The 25,063-nt window shown below is 45.7% G+C and overlaps 1 protein-coding gene across 2 annotated transcripts in view; it reads right to left on the minus strand.

Annotated features, from left to right (window-relative positions):
* Window positions 1-25,063, minus strand: part of CEP295 (centrosomal protein 295) — a 125,273-nt gene that overhangs the window by 34,803 nt on the left and 65,407 nt on the right. For both annotated transcript variants that reach the window (XM_038762101.1, XM_038762100.1), the window contains one exon: window positions 209-342. In XM_038762101.1, the coding sequence (XP_038618029.1) occupies window positions 209-316 (108 nt within the window). In that variant the 5' untranslated portion in view covers window positions 317-342. The remainder of the gene's footprint in view (window positions 1-208; window positions 343-25,063) is intronic.

Raw genomic sequence — 25,063 nt, forward strand, 5'->3', positions numbered from 1 at the left:
GAAGTCTTTGGGTAGAAATCAGCAGTTGTTCGCTTCTGCCTGCTTAAATTATTCCGAATTTTCTGGGCACACTAGAACAGTGGGCCCTTAATCAGGTTGTTTCCAAAAGCCTAGTTTACACTTTCTACATACAGTGCTTTAAAAACGGAACCTTTTTCAATTTCTGGAAGCTCAAATACGTCCGCAAGTGATTGAGAAGGGGCCTTACCTGCAACAGTCTTAGTTTTTTCCGTCTTTCATAATCTTCCTTCAGGAGTGAGGCTTCTTCGTTGGGGCTAAGCCTCAATCTCCCAACTTTAGCCACCTTTCTTTTCATTTCTGCGTTCGTTGACCATACAAATTCTGTACCGAAAGAGAGCGTTTTATTCACAAAAGCCAACACAGAGCAACAAAGGCCTATCATGTAGCCGATCACAGGTGGCTGTGAAATAATACCCTTCCCTTTATGCTCATGCGGAGCAACGGCGTTTCAAGCCAATTAAGGAAAAGGAGGAGTCCAAACTGACTTAAAATAAAAACTGAGTAGGAAAAGGGGCAAAATCTTGGGGAAACTGAGGTGTAGTGGAAAGGACATAGGGCAGGGCGTCGGGAGGCTAGGACTGTAATACTGACTTGGCAACTTGCCTTATAATAAATAATAATAATGGCATTTATTAAGCGCTTACTATGTGCAAAGCACTGGGGAAGTTACAAGGTGATCAGGTTGTCCCATGGGGGGCTTACAGTCTTAATCCCCATTTTCCAGATGAGGGAACTGAGGCCCAGAGAAGTGAAGTGACTTGCCCAAGGTCACACAGCTGACAACTGGAGCCAGAATTTGAACCCATGACCTCTGTTTTAGACTGTGAGCCCACTGTTGGGTAGGGACCGTCTCTATATGTTGCCAACTTGTACTTCCCAAGCGCTTAGTCCAGCGCTCTGCACACAGTAAGCGCTCAATAAATACGATTCAATGAATGAATGATTGCACGGACTCTCCCAAGTGCTCAGTCCAGCGCTCTGCACATAGTAAGGACATTTTGCCGTCTGTCTCCCCCCTTCTAGCCTGTGGGCCCGTCGTTCGGTTGGGATTGTCTCTGCGGCCGAACCGTCCTGTCCAAGCGCTCAGTACAGTGCTCTGCATACAGTAAGCGCTCAATAAATACGATGGAATGAATGAATTAACAAATCAATGATTGAACAGACTCTCCCAAGCGCTCAGTACACAGTAAGCACATTTTGTTGTCTGCCTCCCCTCTTCAAGCTTGTGGGCCCGTTGTTGGGTTGGGATTGCCTCCTGTGGCCGAACCGTCAATCAATCATATTTATTGAGCGCTTACTACGTGCAGAGCACTGTACTATGCGCTTGGGAAGTACAAATTGGCAACATATAGAGACAGTCCCTACCCAACATTGGGCTCACATCCTGTCCAAGCGCTTAGTACAGTGCTCTGCATACAGTAAGCGCTCAATACGATTGAATGAATGAATGAACAGACTCTCCCAAGCGCTCAGTCCAGCGCTCTGCACATAGTAAGCACATTTTGTTGTCTGTCTCCCCCCTAACGCCCTGTCCAAGCGCTTAGTACAGTGCTCCGCATACAGTAAGAGCTCAATAAATACGATCCAATGAATGAATGATTGCACAGACTCTCCCAAGCGCTCAGTACATAGCACATTTTGCCGTCTGCCTCCCCGCTTCTGGCCTGTGGCCCGTTGTTGGGTTGGGATTGCCTCCTGTGACCGAACCGTCCTGTCCAAGCGCTTAGTACAGTGCTCCGCATACAATAAGCACTCAATAAATACGATTCAATGAATGAATGATTGCACAGACTCTCCCAAGCGCTCAGTACATAGCACATTTTGCCGTCTGCCTCCCCGCTTCTGGCCTGTGGCCCGTTGTTGGGTTGGGATTGCCTCCTGTGGCAGAACCGTCCTGTCCAAGCGCTTAGTACAGTGCTCCGCATACAGTAAGCGCTCAATAAATACGATTCAATGAATGAATGATTGCACAGACTCTCCCAAGCGCTCAGTACATAGTAAGCACATTTTGCCATCTGCCTCCCCCCTTCTAGCCTGTGGGCCCGTTGTTGGGTTGGGATTGCCTCCTGCGACCGAACCGTCCCGTCCAAGCGTTTAGTACAGTGCTCCGCATACAGTACGCGCTCAATAAATACGATTCAATGAATGAATGATTGCACAGACTCTCCCAAGCGCTCAGTACATAGCACATTTTGCCGTCTGCCTCCCCGCTTCTGGCCTGTGGCCCCTTGTTGGGTTGGGATTGCCTCCTGTGACCGAACCGTCCTGTCCAAGCGCTTAGTACAGTGCTCTGCATACAGTAAGCGCTCACCAAATACGATTCAATGAATGAATAATTGCACATACTCTCCCAAGCGCTCAGTACATAGTAAGCACATTTTGCCGTCTGCCTCCCCCCTTCTGGCCTGTGGGCCCGTTGTTGGGTTGGGATTGCCTCCTGTGACCGAACCGTCCCGTCCAAGCGTTTAGTACAGTGCTCCGCATACAGTACGCGCTCAATAAATACGATTCAATGAATGAATGATTGCACAGACTCTCCCAAAGCGCTCAGTACATAGTCAGCACATTTTGCTGTCTCCCCCACTTCTAGCCTGTGGGCCCGTTGTTGGGTTGGGATTGCCTCCTGTGGCCGAACCGTCCTGTCCAAGAGCTCAGTAGATCATCATCATCATCATCATCAATCATATTTATTGAGCGCTTACTGTGTGCAGAGCACTGTACTAGGCGCTTGGGAAGTACAAATTGGCAACATCTAGAGACAGTCCCTACCCAACAGTGGGCTCACAGTCTAGAAGGGGGAGACGGAGAACAAAACCAAACATACTAACAAAATAAAATAAATAGAATAGATACTAACAAAATAAAACAAACAGAAATAAAATAATAAAATAGTCCAGTGCTGTGCATAGAGTAATAAATACGATGGAACCTCTCAGTAAATACCATGAATGAATGCACCGATCGAAGGAGGGGCAGGGCTGGGGCAGGCCGGGCTCCCCAGGCCAAGCAGCACGAGGGACCATTTTCCCGACAGGCAGCGCGGCGCGAGGGGGAGCACTTCCGGTGGCCGGACAAGGATGCTCCCCGCCCTCCTGCCCTATCGCGACAGAGCCGCCGTCCCCCCCGACCCCCCCGGAGTCCCGATAGGGCTCGAATGGCGGGGTGGGAGGAGGCGCCGCCCGGCGACCTCTTACCGCCGCGCCGGGGCCACACCGGATTTGGGCCGCGGCCAACGGCAGCGCCGGCGCCTCGCCGGAAGCTAGGCCGCGGACCCCTGTCGTCACTTCCGGCGTTCAAACCGCCCGCCAATGGCGCGGCCGCACGGCGGGAACAGGCCCGCGCGCCGCCCGGCGGGACGCGCATGCGCACACCATGGCCCGCGCGTTTCGCGCCACAGGGGAGTCACGTGGAAGGCCTGGGCCTTTCATTCATTCATTCATTCATTCATTCATTCATTCACTCACTCACTCACTCACTCAATCGATCGTATTTATTGAGCGCTTACTGTGTGCAGAGCACTGTACTAAGCGCTTGGGAAGTCCAAGTTGGCAACATATAGAGACAGTCCCTACCCAACAGTGGGCTCACAGTCTAAAAGGATTAAGGATTAAGTTTTAGGATTAAGACTGCAAGCCCTCCATTCATTCATTCATTCATTCATTCATTCATTCACTCACTCATTCATTCATTCATTCATTCACTCACTCATTCATTCGTATTTATTGAGTTTACTGTACTAAGCGCCTGGAAAGTACAATTCGGCAACAAATGGAGACAATCCCTACCCAACAACGGGCTCATAGCCAAACAAGTATTCATGATAATAATAATAATAATGATGGCTTTTGTTAAGCGCTTCCTATTCATTCATTCAATCGTATTTATTGAGCGCTTACTGTGTGCAGAGCACTGGACTAAGCGCTTGGGAAGTCCAAGTTGGCAACATCTAGAGACGGTCCCTACCCAACAGTGGGCTCACAGTCTAGAAGGTGTGTGTGGGGGGGGGGGGGGCAGAGAACGAAACAAAGCATATTAACAAAATAAAATAAATAGAATAAACAAGTACAAATAAAATAAATTAATAAAGTAATAAATCCGTACAAACATATATACATATATACAGGTGCTGTGGGGAGGGGAAGGAGATAAGGTAGGGGAGATGGGGAAGGGGAGAAGGGGGAGAGGAAGGAGGGGGCTCAGTCTGGGAAGGCCTCCTGGAGGCATTCATTCATTCATTCATTCATAAGTATTTATTTATTTATTGAGATTACTGTATTCAGCGCTTGGAAAGTACAATTCGGCAACAGATAAAGACAATCCCTACCCAACAACAGGCTCACAGTCTAGAGGGGGGAGACAGACAACAAAACAAGTAATAGCAATAATAATAATAATGATGGCTTTTGTTAAGCGCTTACTATGTGCCAAGCACTGTTCTAAGCGCTGGGGGGGGATACAGGGTAATCAGGTTGTCCCACATGGGGCTCACAGTCTTCACCCCCATTTTGCAGATGAGGGAAATGAGGCACAGAGAAGTGAAGTGACTTGCTCAAAATCACACAGCTGACAAGTGGCGGAGCCGGGACTAGAACCCATAATAATAATAATAATAATAATAATAATAATAATAATAATAATAATAATAATAATAATAATAGCATTTATTAAGCGCTTACTATGTGCCAAGCACTGTTCTAAGCGCTGGGGAGGTTACAAGGTGATCAGGTTGTCCCCCATGGGGCTCACAGTCTTCATCCCCATTTTACAGATGAGGTCACTGAGGCCCAGAGACGTGAAGTGACTTGCTCAAAGTCACACAGCTGACAAGTGGCAGAGCCGGGATTAGAACTCACGACCTCTGACTCCCAAGCCAGGGCTCTTTCCACTAAGCCACTGCTTCTCATTCATTCAATCATATTTATTGAGCATTTACTGGGTGCAGAGCACTGTACTAAGCGCTTGGAAAGTACAATTCGGCAACAGATAAAGACAATCCCTACCCAACAACAGGCTCACAGTCTAGAGGGGGGAGACAGACAACAAAACAAGTAATAGCAATAATAATAATAATGATGGCTTTTGTTAAGCGCTTACTATGTGCCAAGCACTGTTCTAAGCGCTGGGGGGGGATACAGGGTAATCAGGTTGTCCCACATGGGCGGCAACAGATGGAGACAATCCCTACCCAACAACGGGCCCACAGTCTAGAAGGGGGAGAAAGACCACAAAACAAAACAAGTAGATGAGCATCAATAGAATCAAAATAAATAGACACACATCATTAATAAAATAGATTAATAATTATTACCCTAATAATAATCACTGTGGTATTTGTTAAGCACTTACTATGTGCCAAGTGGTGTACTAAGCTCAGGGTGGAAACAGGCAAATCGGGTTGGACACAGTCCCTGTCCCAGCTGGGGCTCACAGTCTCAACCTCAATCTTATAGATGAAGTAACTGACGCACAGAGAAGTGAAGTGACTTGCCTAAGGCCACACAGCAGACAAGTGGCGGAGCCGGTTTTAATGAATAATAATTATGGTATTTGTTTAGCGCTTATTATGTTCCAAGCACTGTTCTAAGCACTGGGGTAGATACGAGGTAATCAGGTTGTCCCAGTGGGGCTCACGGGATTCATCCCCATTTTACAGATGAGGTAACTGAGGCACTGCTGTCCGCCAGCGGACTTGGCATGACTGATTCCATTTTGTGCATATCGACAGTAAGCCTACATTTTGTGCAGGCCGAGAGCAACTCCTTTTTGTATTTTATGCAAGGCTCAACAACAGAATGTCTTCAATACTACTAGTACTACTACTACTACTACTACTACTACTACTACTACTACTACTAATAATAATAATAATAATGATGATGATGGCATTTGTTAAGCACTTACTATGTGCAAAGCACTGTTCTAGGCCAGTAAACAAGTAATACTTGTCTATGCAAGGTCGTAGGGCCGATAACAAGTAATTCCCATCTGAACGGCGAGGTTGTAAGGCCTATAACAAGTAACTCTTGTCTGTACAAGGCTGGGATAACAGAAATCAGGGAAAATTCACAACCATCTTGCTGGTCATCATTGGTTCCCTGAAATTCCCATTGCTCTCTCCCGTGTTGCTGTGACTCAATAAAAAGACAGTGGGAACGGGACTCGGGGCTGTTTGTCACGCGTACCTCTCTTGGGTGTAAGGCCTATAACAAGTAACTCTTGTCTGTACAAGGCTGGGATAACAGAAACCAGGGAAAATTCACAACCATCCTGTCGGTCCTCGTTGGTTCCCTGAAGTTCCCATTGCTCGCTCCCGTGTTGCTGTAACTCAATAAAAGGACAGTGGGAACGGGACTTGGAGCTGTTTGTCACGCGTACCTCTCTCAGGTGTAAGGCCTATAACAAGTAACTCTTGTTTGTACAAGGCTGGGATAACAGAAACCAGGGAAAATTCACAACCATCCTGTCGGTCCTCGTTGGTTCCCTGAAGCTCCCATTTCTCGCTCCCGCGTTGCCGTAACTCAATAAAAGGACAGTGGGAACGGGACTCGGGGCTGTTTGTCACACGTACCTCTCTCGGGTGTAAGGCCTATAACAAGTAACTCTTGTCTGTACAAGGCTGGGATAACAGAGACCAGGGAAAATTCACAACCATCTTGCCGGTCATCGTTGGTTCCCTGAAGTTCCCGTTGCTCGCTCCCACATTGTTGTAACTCAATAAAAGGACAGTGGGAATGGGACTCGGGGCTGTTTGTCACGCGTACCTCTCTCGGGTGTAAGGCCTATAACAAGTAACTCTTGTCTGTACAAGGCTGGGATAACAGAAACCAGGGAAAATTCACAACCATCCTGTCGGTCCTCGTTGGTTCCCTGAAGTTCCCACTGGTCGCTCCCGCGTTGCTGTAACTCAATAAAAGGACAGTGGGAAGGGGACTCGGGGCTGTTTGTCACGCGTACCTCTCTCGGGTGTAAGGCCTATAGCAAGTAACTCTTGTCTGTACAAGGCTGGGATAACAGAGACCAGGGAAAACTCACAACCATCTTGCCGGTCATCGTTGGTTCCCTGAAGTTCCCGTTGCTCGCTCCCACATTGTTGTAACTCAATAAAAGGACAGTGGGAATGGGACTCGGGGCTGTTTGTCACGCGTACCTCTCTCGGGTGTAAGGCCTATAACAAGTAACTCTTGTCTGTACAAGGCTGGGATAACAGAAACCAGGGAAAATTCACAACCATCCTGTCGGTCCTCGTTGGTTCCCTGAAGTTCCCACTGGTCGCTCCCGCGTTGCTGTAACTCAATAAAAGGACAGTGGGAAGGGGACTCGGGGCTGTTTGTCACGCGTACCTCTCTCGGGTGTAAGGCCTACAGCAAGTAACTCTTGTCTGTACAAGGCTGGGATAACAGAGACCAGGGAAAATTCACAACCATCTTGCCGGTCATCGTTGGTTCCCTGAAGTTCCCGTTGCTCGCTCCCACATTGTTGTAACTCAATAAAAGGACAGTGGGAATGGGACTCGGGGCTGTTTGTCCCGCGTACCTCTCTCGGGTGTAAGGCCTATAACAAGTAACTCTTGTCTGTACAAGGCTGGGATAACAGACACCAGGGAAAATTCACAACCATCTTGCCGGTCATCGTTGGTTCCCTGAAGTTCCCGTTGCTCGCTCCCACGTTGTTGTAACTCAATAAAAGGACAGTGGGAATGGGACTCGGGGCTGTTTGTCACGCGTACCTCTCTCGGGTGTAAGGCCTATAACAAGTAACTCCTGTCTGTACAAGGCTGTGATAACAGAGACTAGGGAAAATTCACAACCATCCTGTCGGTCCTCGTTGGTTCCCTGAAGTTCCCACTGCTCGCTCCTGTGTTGCTGTAACTCAATAAAAGGACAGTGGGAATGGGACTCGGGGCTGTTTGTCACGCGTACTTCTCTCGGGTGTAAGGCCTATAACAGGTAACTCATGTCTGTACAAGGCTGGGATAACAGAAACCAGGGAAAATTCACAACCATCCTGTCGGTCCTCGTTGGTTCCCTGAAGTTCCCATTGCTCGCTCCCGCGTTGCTGTAACTCAATAAAAGGACAGTGGGAATGGGACCCGGGGCTGTTTGTCACGTGTACCTCTCTCGGGAGGTGGACGGGCACCTTCCCACCTTTACTGCTCTAGACTGTGAGCCCACTGTTGGGTAGGGACCGTCTCTATATGTTGCCAACTTGTACTTCCCAAGCGCTTAGTCCAGTGCTCTGCACACAGTAAGCGCTCAATAAATACGATTGAATGAATGAATGAATGCTCTATCTGAACTCATGTCTCCGAGTCATTTTTCCTAACTGCGTCACCACCTTGGGTTCTCAAACCCTGCGCCCGATTTACACCTGTTAACCTATTTTGCCCCCTACTTTTCGATAACGGGCACAGAGAAGTGAAGTGACTTGCCCAGGGTGACACAGCTGATAAGCGGCAGAGTCGGGATTAGAACCCACAATCTCTGACTCCCAAGCCCGTGCTCTTTCCACTGAGCCACACTGCTTACTACGCTCTGGGGTGGATACGGGCAAATCGGGTTGGACACAATCCCTATCCCAGGTGGGGATCACAATCCCAATCCCGTTTTACAGGTGAAGTAACTGAGGCACAGAGAATCAATCAATCAATCGTATTTATTGAGCGCTTACTGTGTGCAGAGCACTGTACTAAGTGCTTGGGAAGTCCAAGTTGGCAACATATAGAGACGGTCCCTACCCAACAGCGGGCTCACAGTCTAAAAGGGGGAGACAGAGAACAAAACCAAACATACTAACAAAATAAAATAAATAGAATAGATATGTACAAGTCAAATAAATAAATAAATAGAGTAATAAATATGTACAAACATATATCCATATATACAGGTGCTGTGGGGAAGGGAAGGAGGTAAGATGGGGGGATGGAGAGGGGGACGAGGGGGAGAGGAAGGAAGGGGCTCAGTCTGGGAAGGCCTCCTGGAGGAGGTGAGCTCTCAGTAGGGCCTTGAAGGGAGAGTAGGGCCTTGAAGGGAGAGTAGGACCTTGAAGGGAGAAGTGAAGTGACTTGTCTAAGGTCACACAGCAGGCCATTGGTGGAGTCAGGATTAGAACCCATGATTCCCAGCCCCGGGCTCTATCCACTGTGCCGTGTTGCTTCTTAAGGAATGAGGTTTGTCGCGATGGCTGTGTTGCTATGGAATAAATACAACTGACTGACTGACTTACCTCCTTCCCTTCCCCACAGCACCTGTATATATGTATATATGTTTGTACATATTTATTACTCTATTTATTTATTTATTTTTACTTGTACATATCTATTCTATTTATTTTATTTTGTTAATATGTTTGGTTTTGTTCTCTGTCTCCCCCCTCTAGGCTGTGAGCCCACTGTTGGGTAGGGACCATCTCTATATGTTGCCAACTTGGACTTCCCAAGCACTTAGTACAGTGCTCTGCACACAGAAAGCGCTCAATAAATATTTATTGTTTAAGCATTTATTGTTTAAGCATTTTTAAATAAATATTTATTTATTTAAGTGCTCAATCGTATTTATTGGATTGATTGATTGATTGGTTGATTGATTGAATGAATGACACACCTCCAGTTTGATAAACAGCTTGATCTAATTTGTAAACACCATTTTTATGGCATTTGTTAAGCGCTTACCATATTCCAAGCACTGTATTAAGTGTCGAAGGCAGGGTGCAGGTCTATTATCTTTTACAGTACTCTCCCAAGTGTGGCTCAGTGGAAAGAGCCCGGGCTTTGGAGTCAGAGGTCAGGGGTTCAAATCCCGGCTCCACCAGTTGTCAGCTGTGTGACTTTGGGCAAGTCACTTCACTTCTCTGGGCCTCAGTTCCTTCATCTGTAAAATGGGGATGAAGACTGTGAGCCCCCCGTGGGACAACCTGATCACCTTGTAACCTAGTAACATAAATAAATTATATAAAATATTAAATAAATTAATAAATGCTATTATTATTAACACTGCAATCCACATAAAGTAGGTACTCAATAAATACTATCTGATTGCTATAATGGCCCTTTCTACTTAGAGAAGAAACCATTGACAGTGAAGTTCTCCTGTGTCTTTCTGCTATGCTTGTCCTGCATTTTTCCTCCCAAAGGGTGACCCCACCTTATCTTGCATTTCCCTGCCCATTTCTGACCTGTTCTCGAGCTCCCCAAACCCAACAGGAATTATGGATAGGCACAAACGCATTTTATTCTTATTTATAGCCTCATTTTTCTATTTGTTAAGTGCTTACTACATGCCAAGCACTGTTCTACTCAATGGAGTAGAAACAATTTACTCAGGTTGGACAGAGTCCCTGTCCCACCGGGGCTCACAGTCTACTTGGGATGGAGAGCAGGCATCAAATCCCCATTTTTACAGATGAGGAAACAGACACAGAGACGTGAAGTGACTTGCCTAACGTCACACAGTGGGCAACCGCCAGAGCCGGGATTAGAAAACAGGTCCTTGACTCCCAAATCCGAGCTCTTTCCACTAGGCCATGATGCTCCTCTTTCCACGTGCCACTACCATGGTAATTATTGAGGGCTAACTTTGTAACAGAGCATCGTTCAGGGGGAGGGGATACTTAAAGATCATGCAGCGTGTCTCACTGGAAAGAGTCCGGGCTTGGGAGTCACAGGTCATGGGTTCTAATCCCGCCCCGCCACTTCTCAGCTGTGTGACTTTGGGCAAGGCACTTAACTTCTCTGTGCCTCATCTGTAAAAAGGGGATTAAGACTGTGAGCCCCACGTGGGACAACCTGATCACCTTGCATTCCCCCTCAGCGCTTAGAACAGTGCTTCACACATAGTAAGCGCTTAACAAACACCATCATCATTATTATTATTATTGGCGGAATGCCTGTTCAAGCCCAGTAAAATTAAACATGGCAGCAGCCAGAATTCCTTTGGCACACCGGGAAGTTAGGCTACATAAGTCACCCTAATTAGTCCTGGCCACTTTGAAATCTATTCCCATCTTCTGGGGAGTTAGCAATTTCACCCAATTTAGTGCCCTCAACAGATTTAATGAGCACACTTTGTATTTGATAGGGCAGATAATGGTGTCCTCTTCCGAATTTGGGCATTATAAAGGCTCAGTCCTTGCTCCCTGAATACAAGGCAGATGCAAGTAAATTACCAGTGTCTCTTCCTCCATAACCAGGGAAGAAGTAAGAACCTGGAGTAAAATCAAACAACGATATTCGGCATTCCGTGTGCCAGCTATGTAAACCTCCGGCAGCTCTGGGTAAAGAAGATTCCTCAGCTTTCTTTCCTGCACCTTTATCATCAGTGTGAATAAAAGCAAGACACGATCCTTACTTTAGTAGAGCTTACAATTTCATAGATGCTAAATATGAGGTGTATAGGACACTGTGTATGATATTCCATCTGGGAACCAGATCACAATGACCTCAAGCACAACGTTTTCTCAAAGCACGTCCAATTCTACAAGGAGATGATCAGAGTTCACCTCGTTGTTCCAGGATCGTTGTCTTCTCTCAGGTCCTTTAAACACGGATGCCTCCTTGGGGAGGCCGTGTGGTCTCCCAGTTGTACTCTCCCAAGCACTCAGTACAGTGCTCTGCGCACGTTAAGCGCTCCATAAATACGACCGAATGAATGAATATGGTCCGTGACCCTCGTGGGGTTCACACTTAGAACCAGTTTGGTCACTTGTCAGCTGTGTGACAACCTGAGCAAGTCACAACCTCTCAAAATTTCCTCATTCTTAAAGCGGAGATAAAATAGATTATGAGCCCTTTGTAAGACAAGGCAAAACACTGATCTGATAATGACACGCAAATTCGTGAAGCATTCCATATTTTTTCTTCAAGGCCCTGCTGAGAGCTCACCTCCTCCAGGAGGCCTTCCCAGACTGAGCCCCTTCCTTCCTCTCCCCCTCGTCCCCCTCTCCATCCCCCCATCTTACCTTCCTCCCTTCCCCACAGCACCTGTATATATGTATATATGTTTGTACATATTTTTTTACTCTGTTTATTTATTTATTTATTTAATTTATTTGTACATATCTATTCTATTTATTTTATTTTGTTAGTATGTTTGGTTTTGTTCTCTGTCTCCCCCTTTTAGACTGTGAGCCCACTGTTGGGTAGGGACTGTCTCTATATGTTGCCAATTTGTACTTCCCAAGCGCTTAGTACAGTGCTCTGCACATACTAAGCGCTCAATAAATACGATTGATGATGATGATAACTCTGTATCTGGTCCCACACTTAGCAACTAGCAAACCCTTAAGAAGTGCCATAATTAACCTTTTCAAGCTGCAGACCTAGATGGCAGGAGCCGAGGCCAAGGGAAACTAGAACTTAAAATACAAACACCAGACACACAGATTTCTGCACCCACTCATTCATTCAATCGTATTCATACCAGACAGGAGATATACCATTTAAAAAGCCAGACAAATTCCTTCCTTAATACAAAGATTAAGTTTTGTCCCATGTGCATCTCACATTTTCTATAAAGACCTTTCTTCCCACTTTTGCTGATTTTTTTTTTTGTTTTTGTGGTGTCATCTCCCCACTGATTTACATTCTGAACTCAGTGGTGAGGGCTAATGATTAATTCCATGTCTTTTTTCACTTCTAGTATATCACCAGAATTAATGGGCTGGGGGAATAATAATTAGCAATAGGGAGAAGTTGTCAACTTAGACCACAACAATACCCCCTTTCCTATCCTGCTTTTAAGTGAAATAACCTCCTTTTAAGCCAAGAGTACATTCTTATAATTGCACTGAAGCGAGTCACAATTTTTCTTCCATTTCATGATCATAGTTTAGCTGTCTCCGGGTTCACTATAACCTTTTATCCGCCTGCAATAAAAGGTACTGAAGTTGAAAGTGGAAAAAGGTTTCCATAATTTTCACTTACAAGGAAAAAGGAGAAAAGGACTAAATGTGGGAATAGTATTAATAGAATTTAAGAGCTTCAATCTGTCCATCTGCTGCCAACTACCATCAGTCTACCGCTTTCTGGATGTGAATAAATACTATGAGAGAGTTTAACAAGAGCCGCTGTGTCTAGATGTGATAATTTATTGCCGTTAAAGAAATTGAGATCAAGAATGGTCAGCAGGAGAGGAAAGATGGGCCGAGAAAAGCTTTTAAAAACTATAAATACTGTTCAAAAAAAGAGGAGGCTTGGGGAAAATCAAAAAGGGAGTCTGCGAAGTGAGAAATTAATTGGCTCTGTTCCATCTCCTAATTCTTTTCAGTATATTCCGGGTGCAAGAATTTTTATTATTACTGACATTTGTTCAGCCTCAGATGAGCTGAACGCGATCTGGAAATAGATTACTATCTTCCAAAGCACTTATCATCCAAATTGGCCAGACAAACATTAAAGGATAGGAAAAAAAGAGGAAGGAGAGAGAAGAAGGAGGAAGGGGAGGAGAAGGGAAAAACCATATCCCAGGAACACCAACTCTAGTTAGACCCCCAACTCCTGACTGTATCAATCAATCAATCAATCAATCAGTGTTATTTATTGATGGCTTACTATGTGCAGAGCACTGTACTAAGTGCTTGGGAAGATACTTGGCAACGGAGTTGGTAGGCGCGATCCCTGTCCACAAGGAGCTTACAGTCTATAGCTAGGGATTAGTAGAGTTGTACTACTATCAATTATTAAATTCTATTAGAGTCTAATTAGATATTAGATTCTATCTACCGTCACTGGTTGTCCTTGTCATCAATGGTTGGAAATGGATATCCTTTTAGACTGTGATATCCTTTTAGACTGTGAGCCCACTGTTGGGTAGGGACTGTCTCTATGTGTTGCCAACTTGTACTTCCCAAGCGCTTAGTACAGTGCTCTGCACACAGTAAGTGCTCAAATAAATACGATTGATGATGATGATGATATCCTTGTATTTTGCTGCTTCCCCTAGCTATACTTTATTTTAATATCTGTCTTCCCCAATAGACTGTCAGCTCCTTGACTGCAGGTAAGTGGTGGAGTCAGAATTAGAACTCAGGTTCTCTTCCCAGGCCTGTGCTCTTTCCACTAGGCCACTCCGCTTCTCTGCTTCCCTACTATTCCTGTCTCTGTTTCTGTGACACTGCACCCCATCTTGGAAATGCCCTTTGTTCCAAATCTCCAACACACGCGGTCTCTCCCCTTTGCAGGCCTACTAAATCCCCTCTCCTCCACGAGAATTTTCCCAATTAAACAAAAATGAGGAGCCAACTATATTTCCCCTATCAGTTTTCAGTGAGCAGCTCACATTTGGGGACGTAAAACCTCTAATTGCCCAGCTGGTGCCTAGATCCCCAAATCCCCCGTAATATTTCTTTTTGTCTCACATCATGTCCTTTTTCCAGGCAATTTTGCATTCCTGGGAAGAAAGGAGGAGAGCTGGAACCGTTTCAATCTCCCATTGACCTTCCTAGTCTTGGTCTTTTAGACGGTGAGCCCACTGTCTCTATATGTTGCCAACTTGTACTTCCCAAGCGCTTAGTACAGTGCTCTGCACACAGTAAGCGCTCAATAAATACGATTGATTGATTGATTGGTCGGTCCAAGCCCGGCTGAAAAGACCCACTTAGGCTCTGGACCAGACCAGATCAGGTCAGCACCTGTCCAGACCCTGAGACAGTTTTTTTGCTTATTTTTATGGCATTTGTTAGGCGCTTATTATGTGTCAAACTCTGTTCTGGTTTGTAGGGGTTAGGGTTACTTATTAAGCGCTTACTGTGGGAATCACACAATCCCTCGTCCTTAAGGGGTTCACAATCTGTAAGTGGGTACACCAGGATTTGGGATGTCCCCCCCAGGCTAGGGGATGATGGGGGGCAGCGGGGGTGTTTGCCAGTGTATTATGGAAAATTCTCCTAGACCCTCCTAGGGTCAGACAACGGAGAATAAAATCTCCATATCCTGCTATTTTCCAGGAAGCTATAAAATTGGCGGCGGACAAGAATGCTAGTTACCTTTTTAAACTTTCATTTTGATTTCATGTATAATTTAGGTCACTGGATAGCTGTAACTGCCGCTAATAAATTGTGTACTTTCAGTGTACAGTAAAAATCATCCAGGCACAGCAGAATCTGAGGGTTCATTTCTGCGCACCTCAGGGAAATGCAAAGTTAAAATAATAACAACCAAGTAGCTTTAACTATTAGAGGTGCAATATTTCCCTCGGTGTTCAGCAGTTCAACCTTTATTTGGCTATTATGAAGCACTTTATTAATATTTTTATTTCTTTAGGCAGCTTTTCTCCAAGCAGAGACCTTCACACCAGAAAGGCCGAAGCAGACAACGCATAATAGTGGGGGGAGGAGGTGAAGGAGGGTTAGTGGAAGGACCTGGAGGCAAAGAAGGGATTTGAGAGTCAATCAATCAGTGGTATTTATTGAGCGCTTGCTGGGTGCAGAACACTATACTAAGCGCTTTGAAAGTAGAATTCGGCAGTAGAGACAATCCCTACTCGACAACGGGCTCACAGTCTTAGAGGGGGGGACAGACATTAATTGTTGTTGTATTGTTCATTGTATTGTACTTTCCCAAGCACTTAGTACAATGCTCTGCACACAGTAGGGGCTCAATAAATACGATTAAATGAATGAATGAACTATATGCCTTGATTACATATCCTTATGTACAGATATACAGCAGTTATGAACATATCGTAACATTCTGCCATTTCCCTTATCCAGCGTGGCTTAGTGGAAAGAGCCCGGACTTGGGAGTCAGGGGTCATAGGTTCTAATCCCGCTTCTGCCACTTGTCAGCTGTGTGATTTTGGGCAAGTCACTTAACTTCTCTGGGCCTCAGTTCCCTCATCTGTAAAATGGGGATGAAGCCTGTGAGCCCTACATGGGACATCCTGATTACCTTGTATCTACCCCAGCACCTAGAACAGTGCTTTGCAACATAGCAAGCGCTTAACAAATGTCATTATTATTGCTATTATTGCCTGTCTCCCCCTCTAGACTGTAAGCTCCTTGTGGGCAGGGAATGCGTCTACCAACTCCATTGTACTGTACTCTCCCAAGTGCTTAGTACAGTGCTCTGCACACAGTAACCTCTCAATAAATACCATTGATTGATTGATTTCTTTATGTCTTGGTCTCCTAATCTTTTAAGAGGGGATTCCAATAGAATCTTCACCCAAGACCGCAAAAGTGATGTCTTTGAGCAACCCTGCAAATGCCTCAGCAACTGTTCCCGCTCCCGGAAAGAGTAATAATTTACGCTAGGCAACAGTCAAGCATGCTAATGTCATTCATTTTATTAACAGCCCTGTCCTACTGGGGAAAAGAAGAGACAGGAGCTCTTAAGTAAATTAAGGGAATAATAATAGTCTTGTGTCTATCGATACGGGCTTTCTTTCCAAATGACCCCACGTCCTTTTTGCCTTATACATCTTCGTTTCATTCCTACGAAGATGCGTATCTAAGGGAAGGGACACCAACACTTTCTCTAATTTATGACAATTCCGAAATGAGTGCCATTTTTCTACTGCCTTATAAATTCCCTCATTTCTGGAAGTCATTTGTTTCCTTCGATCTGGGAGCTTAAATGGTTTGTCTAGGTGGGGACCGCTCCTCTCTCAACCATCTCTTTCCTTGCTCAACTATTTTTTTTCTTTTTAAATGGTATTCGTTACGCACTCACCGTATGTCTAACACTATTCGAAGCGCTGGCATAGATACGAGTTTATCAGGTTGGACACAGTCCACAGACTAAGGGGCTCACAGACTAAGTTGGAGGGAGGAGGATGTAATGCCCATTTTACAGATGAGACACAGAGAAATTGGCAGAGCTGGGATTAGGAACCGGGTCCTCTGACTTTTACAGATGAGGTAACTAAGGCACGGAGAAATTGGCAGAGCTGGGATTAAAACTCAGGTCCTCTGACTCCCAAGCCTGGGCTCTTTCCGCCAGGCAACTGCTTCTCTCTTTCCTGCCTGCCTTGTGGCCTATTTGCTGCCTTTGACCTTGATGTAATTCAAGGGACACTAACAAGATAATTCTGAGGTATTTCTGAGTCACCCTCTGAGCCCTCAGATTAGAGGTTAAGAACTCTCTCCCTAATCCACTCCTTTTCAGGTTCAATCCCAGGGTTATTTCTCATCAAAAAAGGCTTCCATCTATAGGTCCTTGTATTTATTTTACAGGGCACTGCACTCAGTAGGTGCCAATAAATACCACTATCACACCTGCCGTGGGCATAGACAATGCTAAGCGCTTAGTACAGTGCTCTGCACACAGTAAACGCTCAATAAATACGATTGAATGAATGGACATGGTAACCTGACCCTGCCTTCTGGCTTTTCTGAGCCATGCCCTGGGCCAGACTCCCTTCCGTCTTCTGCAGCTCTGTTGGTAGGTTAATAATAAATCATTATGGTATTTGTTAAGTGCTTACTATCTGCCAAGCACTGGGGCAGATACAAGGTCATCAGGTTGGACACAGTCCCGGCCCACATGGGGCTCACAGTCTTAATCCCCATTTTACAGACGCGGGAACTGGGGCCCAGAGAAGTGAAGTGTCTTACCTGAGGTCACACAGCAGACAAGTGGCAGAGCTGGCTTTAGAAACCACGTCCTCTGACTTTCAAGCCCGTGCTACTTCTAAGGTGTTCTTGAGTGGAGCAGCGGCTGAGTGGGTGAGAAACATCGTCTGCCCTTTCTAGTTCCGTCCTGTGGCTTGGCCTTGGGAAGTTTTCCTTGTTGGCTCCCGGGATGAAGTATGGCCTCCTCCAGGGAAGCAGCGTGGCCCAGTGGATAGAGCTGGGGCCTCGGAGTCGGAAGGACCCGGGTTCCACCACATCAACCGATCAATCGTATTTATTGAGCACTTAGTACATGCAGGACACTGTACTGAGCGCTTGGGAGAGTACAATATAACAGAATTAGCCACTTTTCTGCTGTGCAACTTTGGGCAAGTCACTTCACTTCTCTGGGCCTCCGCTACCTCATTTGTAAAATGGGGATTAAGAGCGCGCGCCCCATGTGCGACATGGACTGTGTCCAACCTGATTAACTTCTATCTATCTCAGCGCTTAGTACAATGCCTGGAACATAGTGAGGGCTTAACAAATACGCATTCGACTGTATTTACTGAGCGTTTACTGTGTGCAAAGCAAATACCGTAGAAAAATAAAATAAAATTAAACCTGTTCAACAAAGACTGATAAAAATGGTAGAAGAGAGAAGGAAAAAGACATTAGACTGCTGAAATATAGAATTGGCTTCTGACCACTTGGAGTCACTAAAAGGTTTATTATAATGGTCAGAGTTGTGGGATCCCTTGGCATTCCCGGTAAACTGCTCGGGAAGAGTTGCCAGAGTGCTTAGCACAGTGTGACCGGCAGATTTAGGTGGAGACCATTCCCTACTTTGCTTAGCCAACAGAGAATGTCTGAAGCCTCGTAAACAGGATAGAACCTTTAATAATGGTGGGGCTTATTAAGCATTCAGTCTATACCAAGTCTTGGGGTAGATAATAATAATAATGGCATTTATTAAGCACTTACTATGTGCAAAGCACTGTTCTAAGTGCTGGGGAGTTTACAAGGTGATCAGGTTGTCCCACAGGGGGCTCACAGTCTTCATCCCCATTTTACAGATGAGGGAACTGAGGCTCAGAGAAGTTAAGTGACTTGCCCAAGGTCACACAGCAGACATGTGGCGGAGCCGGGATTCGAACCCATGACCTCTGACTCCAAAGCCCGAGCTCTTTCCACTGAGCCACGCTGCTTCTCGCAACATCATCATCAGATCAGACACAGTCCCTGTCTCAAATCAGGAAACAATCAGAGAGGGAGAGCAAGTATTTACTCTCCATTCTACGGATGAGGCCTCTAATATTTCATAAAGCTATATGCCAGTTTGTCCTCAGCCATCTCGATTATTTTTGATCCCAATTAAGTGTTTTAAAACAACCCTGGGTTTGGCCTCCTGCGCCACACCCATTAATATTCCGGCGGCATTCACAGGAGACATCCTATAGGTTTTCGAACGTATGCCTGAAATCCATCCCGGTGAAAAATGCTTAGTCAACCGTATTCAGTCGGTTGCGCTGAACTCCTTTTGAACTTGTGATCTCAGCCCTCAAATGAAATGGTGTCATCTGATGTTGGCATTTACACTTCATGGTTTGTTGGGCCAAGTTGTTGTTTTTTTTTTTTTTAATCACCCATCTAGGAGTTAGGAAGCATACCCGACCTCGGAGAGCCATTCTTCCCCCACATCTATTATTTAATAAAAAAGGTTTTCTTCCCCTCTTGGTATTACAGCATGAAAAAGAATGATTTAGGTTATAAGTCCCTGTGCTGAGACCCTGCATATGTTCTTTCAAGCTACCATCATCAAATACTATTTATTAAGATTTCTCATGTGAATGGCACTATGCCATACGGTGCTTAGCTCACAGTTGGTACTCAAATCCTTTTTATCTTTCATCTCCCTAATTAGCCATCGTCAGCACCAGAAAAAAAAAAAAGGACAAATTATTCCCAACCCATGAACGTGAGCTGCTCTCCAACATCTCTTTCTCAGTACTTTTCCTTGTTCCTTATTCCGCGTTCCTCTTTTTGGCTGACGTTCCTCTAATTAGACGCATATACTTATTTTTTATTTCAGAAATAATGCCATCCGCTCAGATGTTCTCGAACTGCCCATTTTGTGCAGCGTTCCGTTCAGATAATTACGGAGCGGTGAAAGGGCGAGACATGACCCCTGCCCTTGCTGAGCTTGCAATCTAATGGGAGAGGTCAGGGCCACTTAAAGCACTGGGAAAAAAGGGGCATTTAATAATTAATAATAATCGCGGTATTTGTTAAGCGCTTACTTTATGCCAGGCACTGTACGAAGCTCCGGATTGGATCCAAGCAAATCGGGATGGACACAGTCCCTGGCCCACGTGGGGCTCACCGTCTTAATCCCCATTTTACAGATGAGGTAACTGAGGCCCAGAGAAGTTAAGTGACTTGCCCGAGGCCACATGGCATCATCATCATCATCAATCGTATTTATTGAGCGCTTACTGTGTGCAGAGCACTGTACTAAGCACTTGGGAAGTACAAGTTGGCAACATATAGAGATGGTCCCTACCCAACAGTGGGCTCACAGTCTAAAAGGGGGAGACAGAGAACAAAACCAAACATACTAAGAAAATAAAATAAATAGAATAGATATGTACAATCAATCAATCAATCAATCAATCGTATTTATTGAGCACTTACTATGCGCAGAGCACTGTACTAAGCGCTTGGGAAGTACAAATTGGCATCACATAGAGACAGTCCCTGCCCAACAGTGGGCTCACAGTCTAAAAGGGGGAGACAGAGAACAGAAGCAAACATACCAACAAAATAAAATAAGTAGGCTAGAAATGTACAAGTAAAATAAATAAATAAATAGAGTAATAAATATGTACAACCATATATACATATATACAGGTGCTGTGGGGAAGGGAAGGAGGTAAGATGGGGGGATGGAGAGGGGGACGAGGGGGAGAGGAAGGAAGGGGCTCAGTCTGGGAAGGCCTCCTGGAGGAGGTGAGCTCTCAGCAGGGCCTTGAAGGGAGGAAGAGAGCTAGCTTGGCGGATGGGCAGAGGGAGGGCATTCCAGGCCCGGGGGATGACGTGGGCCGGGGGTCGATGGTGGGACGGGTGAGAACGAAGTACGGTGAGGAGATTAGCGGCAGAGGAGCGGAGGGTGCGGGCTGGGCTGGAGAAGGAGAGAAGGGAGGTGAGGTAGGAGGGGGCGAGGTAATGGACAGCCTTGAAGCCCAGGGTGAGGAGTTTCTGCCTGACGCGCAGATTGATTGGTAGCCACTGGAGATTTTTGAGGAGGGGAGTAATATGCCCAGAGCGTTTCTGGACAAGTGGCAGAGCTGGGGTTAGAACCCATGACCTTCTGATTCCCAGGCCTGGGCTCTATCCTCTTGGCCACACTGCCCCGGAGGATGACTATGGATGGGTCCCATCAGCTCCCTCTCTGAGAGCGGCTGTGCCCCGCCGCCCCTCGCCTCCATCGGTGAACCAACCCAGAAATCTTCCCTTCCCTACGCGTGACGGGGGCATCCCAGTTCAACAGGAAACCCACTCAGTACCACAGTGCCGCTCTTCCAGACAGGACTGTGAAGAATTCATTCAGGCTTATTTAATCGAGCACGTATGGTGTGCCAAGCACTGTACTAAGCGCTTGGGCGAGTACAATATAAGAACAAACACATTCCTGCCCACCACAAGCTCTCAGTCTTGAGGGGGAAAAATTCACCAATAGAGCGGGGTAAATGAGGAGCCACAAGAAGCGGTGCCTAGTGGTTACAGCACGGGCCTGGAAATCCCAAGGACCTGGGTTCTAATCCTGGCTCCGCCACTTATCTGCTGTGGGTGACCTTGGACAAATCACTTCACTTCTCTGGGTCTCAGTTACCTCAACTGTAAAATGGGGATTAAGACTTTGAGCCCCTCGGGGGACAAGGAACTGTGTCCAACCCAGTGCTTAGAACAATGTCTAGAACATAGCAATCTGCTTAACAAATCCATTATTATTATTGTTATTGTTACAGCAGTGGGGCTGTGGGGAGGCAGGATGACTAAAATATGTAAGCCTATAAATTAATCAGTTGGACTTTTCTAAGCACTTAGTACAGTGTTCTGCACAGAGAAACAGCATGGCCCAGCAGAAAAAGCACAGGACGGGGAAGCAGGGAGATCTGAGTTCTACTCAGGCTCCACCTTTTGACCGCCATTGTGTTAACTTAGCTTCTCTGTGCCTCAGTTTCCTCCTCTGTAAAATGGGGTTTAAATGCCTCTTCTTCTTCTTCCCACTTAGACTTTGAGTTTCATATGGGACAAGGGCCGTGTCGGATCGTACTGTTAGGTTGGTCAGAGTCCCATTCTAACTCTGTGCTTGGCACATAATAAATGCCTAACAAATACCCACTCTAAGTATTATTCGATGTAGGAGCTCAATAAATACCACTGATGGATTGAGCGCTTTCCAGGCAGGGTTCTGGAATGTGCAGTGGTCCAGAAATGGGAGAGTGACGTGAAAGAGGGGAAAAGCAGGGTAATTCGTCTGGAGAAGAGACAAAAACGGGGGAGAAGTGAGAGAAAGATGGCAGCAACAGGTCAGTGATCTGAACGCAAAGATGGTGAGAAGGAAAGGAAATAATGAAGACTGCCATAATAGTTTGAAACTGATAGGGGAAGCTATTCAAAGTTTCATTTTCCAGTCAGTCCCCTGGCAGGCCATGAAATGGCATCTTTCCTGCCCGTGAGCAATTGAAAAGAAACAGTCTGGGTAATTTTCCGTAATTAAAAAATATACATATTTTTCCTTAGAGGTGTTCATAACCACCACTTTGGAGCTAGCGAACCACAATTAAGTTTTGTGGTAAACATTTTTTTGATTTTCCAGAATCACCAACTGAAGATTTTTTTTTGGATACAGAATGGTTTATCAGCAGGACTGAGTCAATGGTCCTTGTTTATTTCTTTGTTTATCTTCAACTATGGCCTGCAGACCATTTGGGAAAAGCCCTCAACATTTCCAATAGATTTCAGGGTCCAAAAAAGCAAACTGGGTCGAAAGGCACCCTGCCTTAATAGTTGTTTGTTGATACTGAACATGAATTTAATAAAGCCTGCTGTGAGCTCAAAGCAGTTTAGGCAATGCCGTTCCAGGGAAGAGCTTTCTTTGAGCTGGGTGGCCATACCACTGCAGTAACCCCATCCCGAAGCTACTTTTCTTCCATTTCTCATCTCCTTTTCATTCCCCTGCTCAATCCTACCCATCCCTCCATCTGGGATTTCCCTTTACCATATTCCTTCCCTGGCGGCGCTCCGAAGCTTGGCAGCATTTCCGTCTGTTCCCCAAGCAGACATTCTTCAAACAGCTCTTTAAAAAGTCCTCCTTTTCCATAAAAGGAGGAACTTTGTCCTGATGAATGCTCTTTTGTACTCTCCCAAGCGTTTAATACAGTGCCCTGCACATAGTAAGCACTAAATAAATACCACTAATTGCTAAACCAGAGGCTCCCAACAAGGGACGTAAACTCTGGAATCACCAGGGTCTTCCCATCAGTAGCACTAATTGGACTAATCCTGGTTCCTCTATTTACCTGTTTTGTGACCTGGGGCTGGTCGCTTAACTTCTCTGTACCTCAGTTTCCACATTTGTAAAATAGGGAATCAATACCTGTTTCTTTTTTTTTATGTATTTGTTAAGGACTTACTCTGTGCCAGGCACTATACTAAGCATTGGGTTAGATACAAGTGAATCAGGAAAATAGGGAATCAATACCTGTTTCTTTGGGGTTTTTTATGTATTTGTTAAGGGCTTACTATGTGCCAGGCACTATACTAAGCGCTGGGTTAGATACAAGTGAATCAGGTTGGACACAGTCCCTATTCCACATGGGGCTCACAGTCTTAATCCCCATTTTACAGATGAGGTAATTGAGGCTCAGAGAAGTAAAGCGACTTGCCCGAGGTACTGCAGTGGACAAGTGGCGGAGGTGGGATTAGAACCCAGGTCCTTCTGGCTCCCAGCTCCGTGCTGTATCAACTAGGCCATGCTCTTTGCTCTCCTACTTAAACTGGTAGACCCATGTGGGACAGAGACAATTTCTGACCTGATTATCTTGTATTTAGTACAGCGCTTGGCACATAGTAAGCACTTAACAAATACCACAATTATTATTATTATTATGATGTTTGGTTTGTTTCTACAGTAACTCAAATATTCATTCTGTGGAAATACGTGATAATTTTGATAGTCTCCCTTGTGCTTTTTAGGATGTTGAAGACTCCCCGCAAATAATGAATGCTGTTCATTATACAATGTATATGTGTGTGGCGGGGGGGGGGGAATGCTCAGCAAATACACTTGCAACCTGTTTGCAGAAGCTACTGGTCCCGCGCCAGAAACTCAGCCTAGGGTGGGTAAAATAGGCCACAGCCCATCAGAGGTTCCCCTCCAAAAGACACCACATCAAATACAGAGGAAGAAGGGAAAGGCACATTTTCCCCTTTGGACTGCTCCTCTTCCTCCCCCCTGGATTCAATGTGCACTTTCCAAGATCCCTTTCATGTCTGCCAGTGGAACTTGCAGGGAGGTGAACTCACCATCGGCTTTAAAGCGCTCAATTACCTCTTCTCCTCTTGCCTCACCTCACACTCTCCTACGCCAACCCAGTCTGCACATTTCACTCCTCGAACGCTGACTTTCTCACTGCACCTCGACCTCGTCTATCTCGCTGCTGACCCCTCGTCCACGTCCTGCTTCTGGCCTGGAATGCCCTCCCTCCTCAAATCCGACAATGACTCTCCCCCGCTTCAAAGCCTTATTGAAGTGATGGCGCATCTCCTCCAAGAGGCCTTCCCTGACTAAACCCTCCTTTCCTCTTTTCCCACTCCCTTCCGCATCAGTGTGACTTGCTCCCTTTATTCAACCCTCCTCCCAGCCCCACAGCACTTATGTACATATCTGTCATTTTCTTGATTTACATGAGCCCCCCTTTTTCCTCTCCCCCCCACCTCCTTCCCCTCCCCACAGCACCTGTACAGATTTATTACTCTATTTATTTTACTTGTACATATTTACTATTTGTCAATGCTGTGCTTCTAGCTTTACTTCTATCTATTCTGATGACTTGACACCTGACCACACGTTTTGTTTCGTTGTCTGTCTCCCCCTTCTAGACTGTGAGCCCATTGTTGGGTAGGGACCATCTCTATATGTTGCCAACTTGTACTTCCTAAGCGCTTAGTACAGTGCTCTGCACACAGTAAGCACTCAATAAATACGATTGAATGAATGAATGAATGAATTCATGTCTGTCTCCCCCTCTAGATTGTAAGCTTGTGTGGGAAGGGAATATGTCTGCTTATTGTTCTATTGTACTCTCCCAAGCGCTTAGTACAGTGCTCTGCACACAGTAAGCGCTCAATAAATACGATTGAATGAATGAATTCATGTCTGTCTCCCCCTCTAGATTGTAAGCTTGTGTGGGAAGGGACTATGTCTGCTTAT

Source organism: Tachyglossus aculeatus, chromosome 20 (genome assembly GCF_015852505.1).
Source record: "Tachyglossus aculeatus isolate mTacAcu1 chromosome 20, mTacAcu1.pri, whole genome shotgun sequence".
NCBI lineage: Eukaryota > Metazoa > Chordata > Mammalia > Monotremata > Tachyglossidae > Tachyglossus > Tachyglossus aculeatus.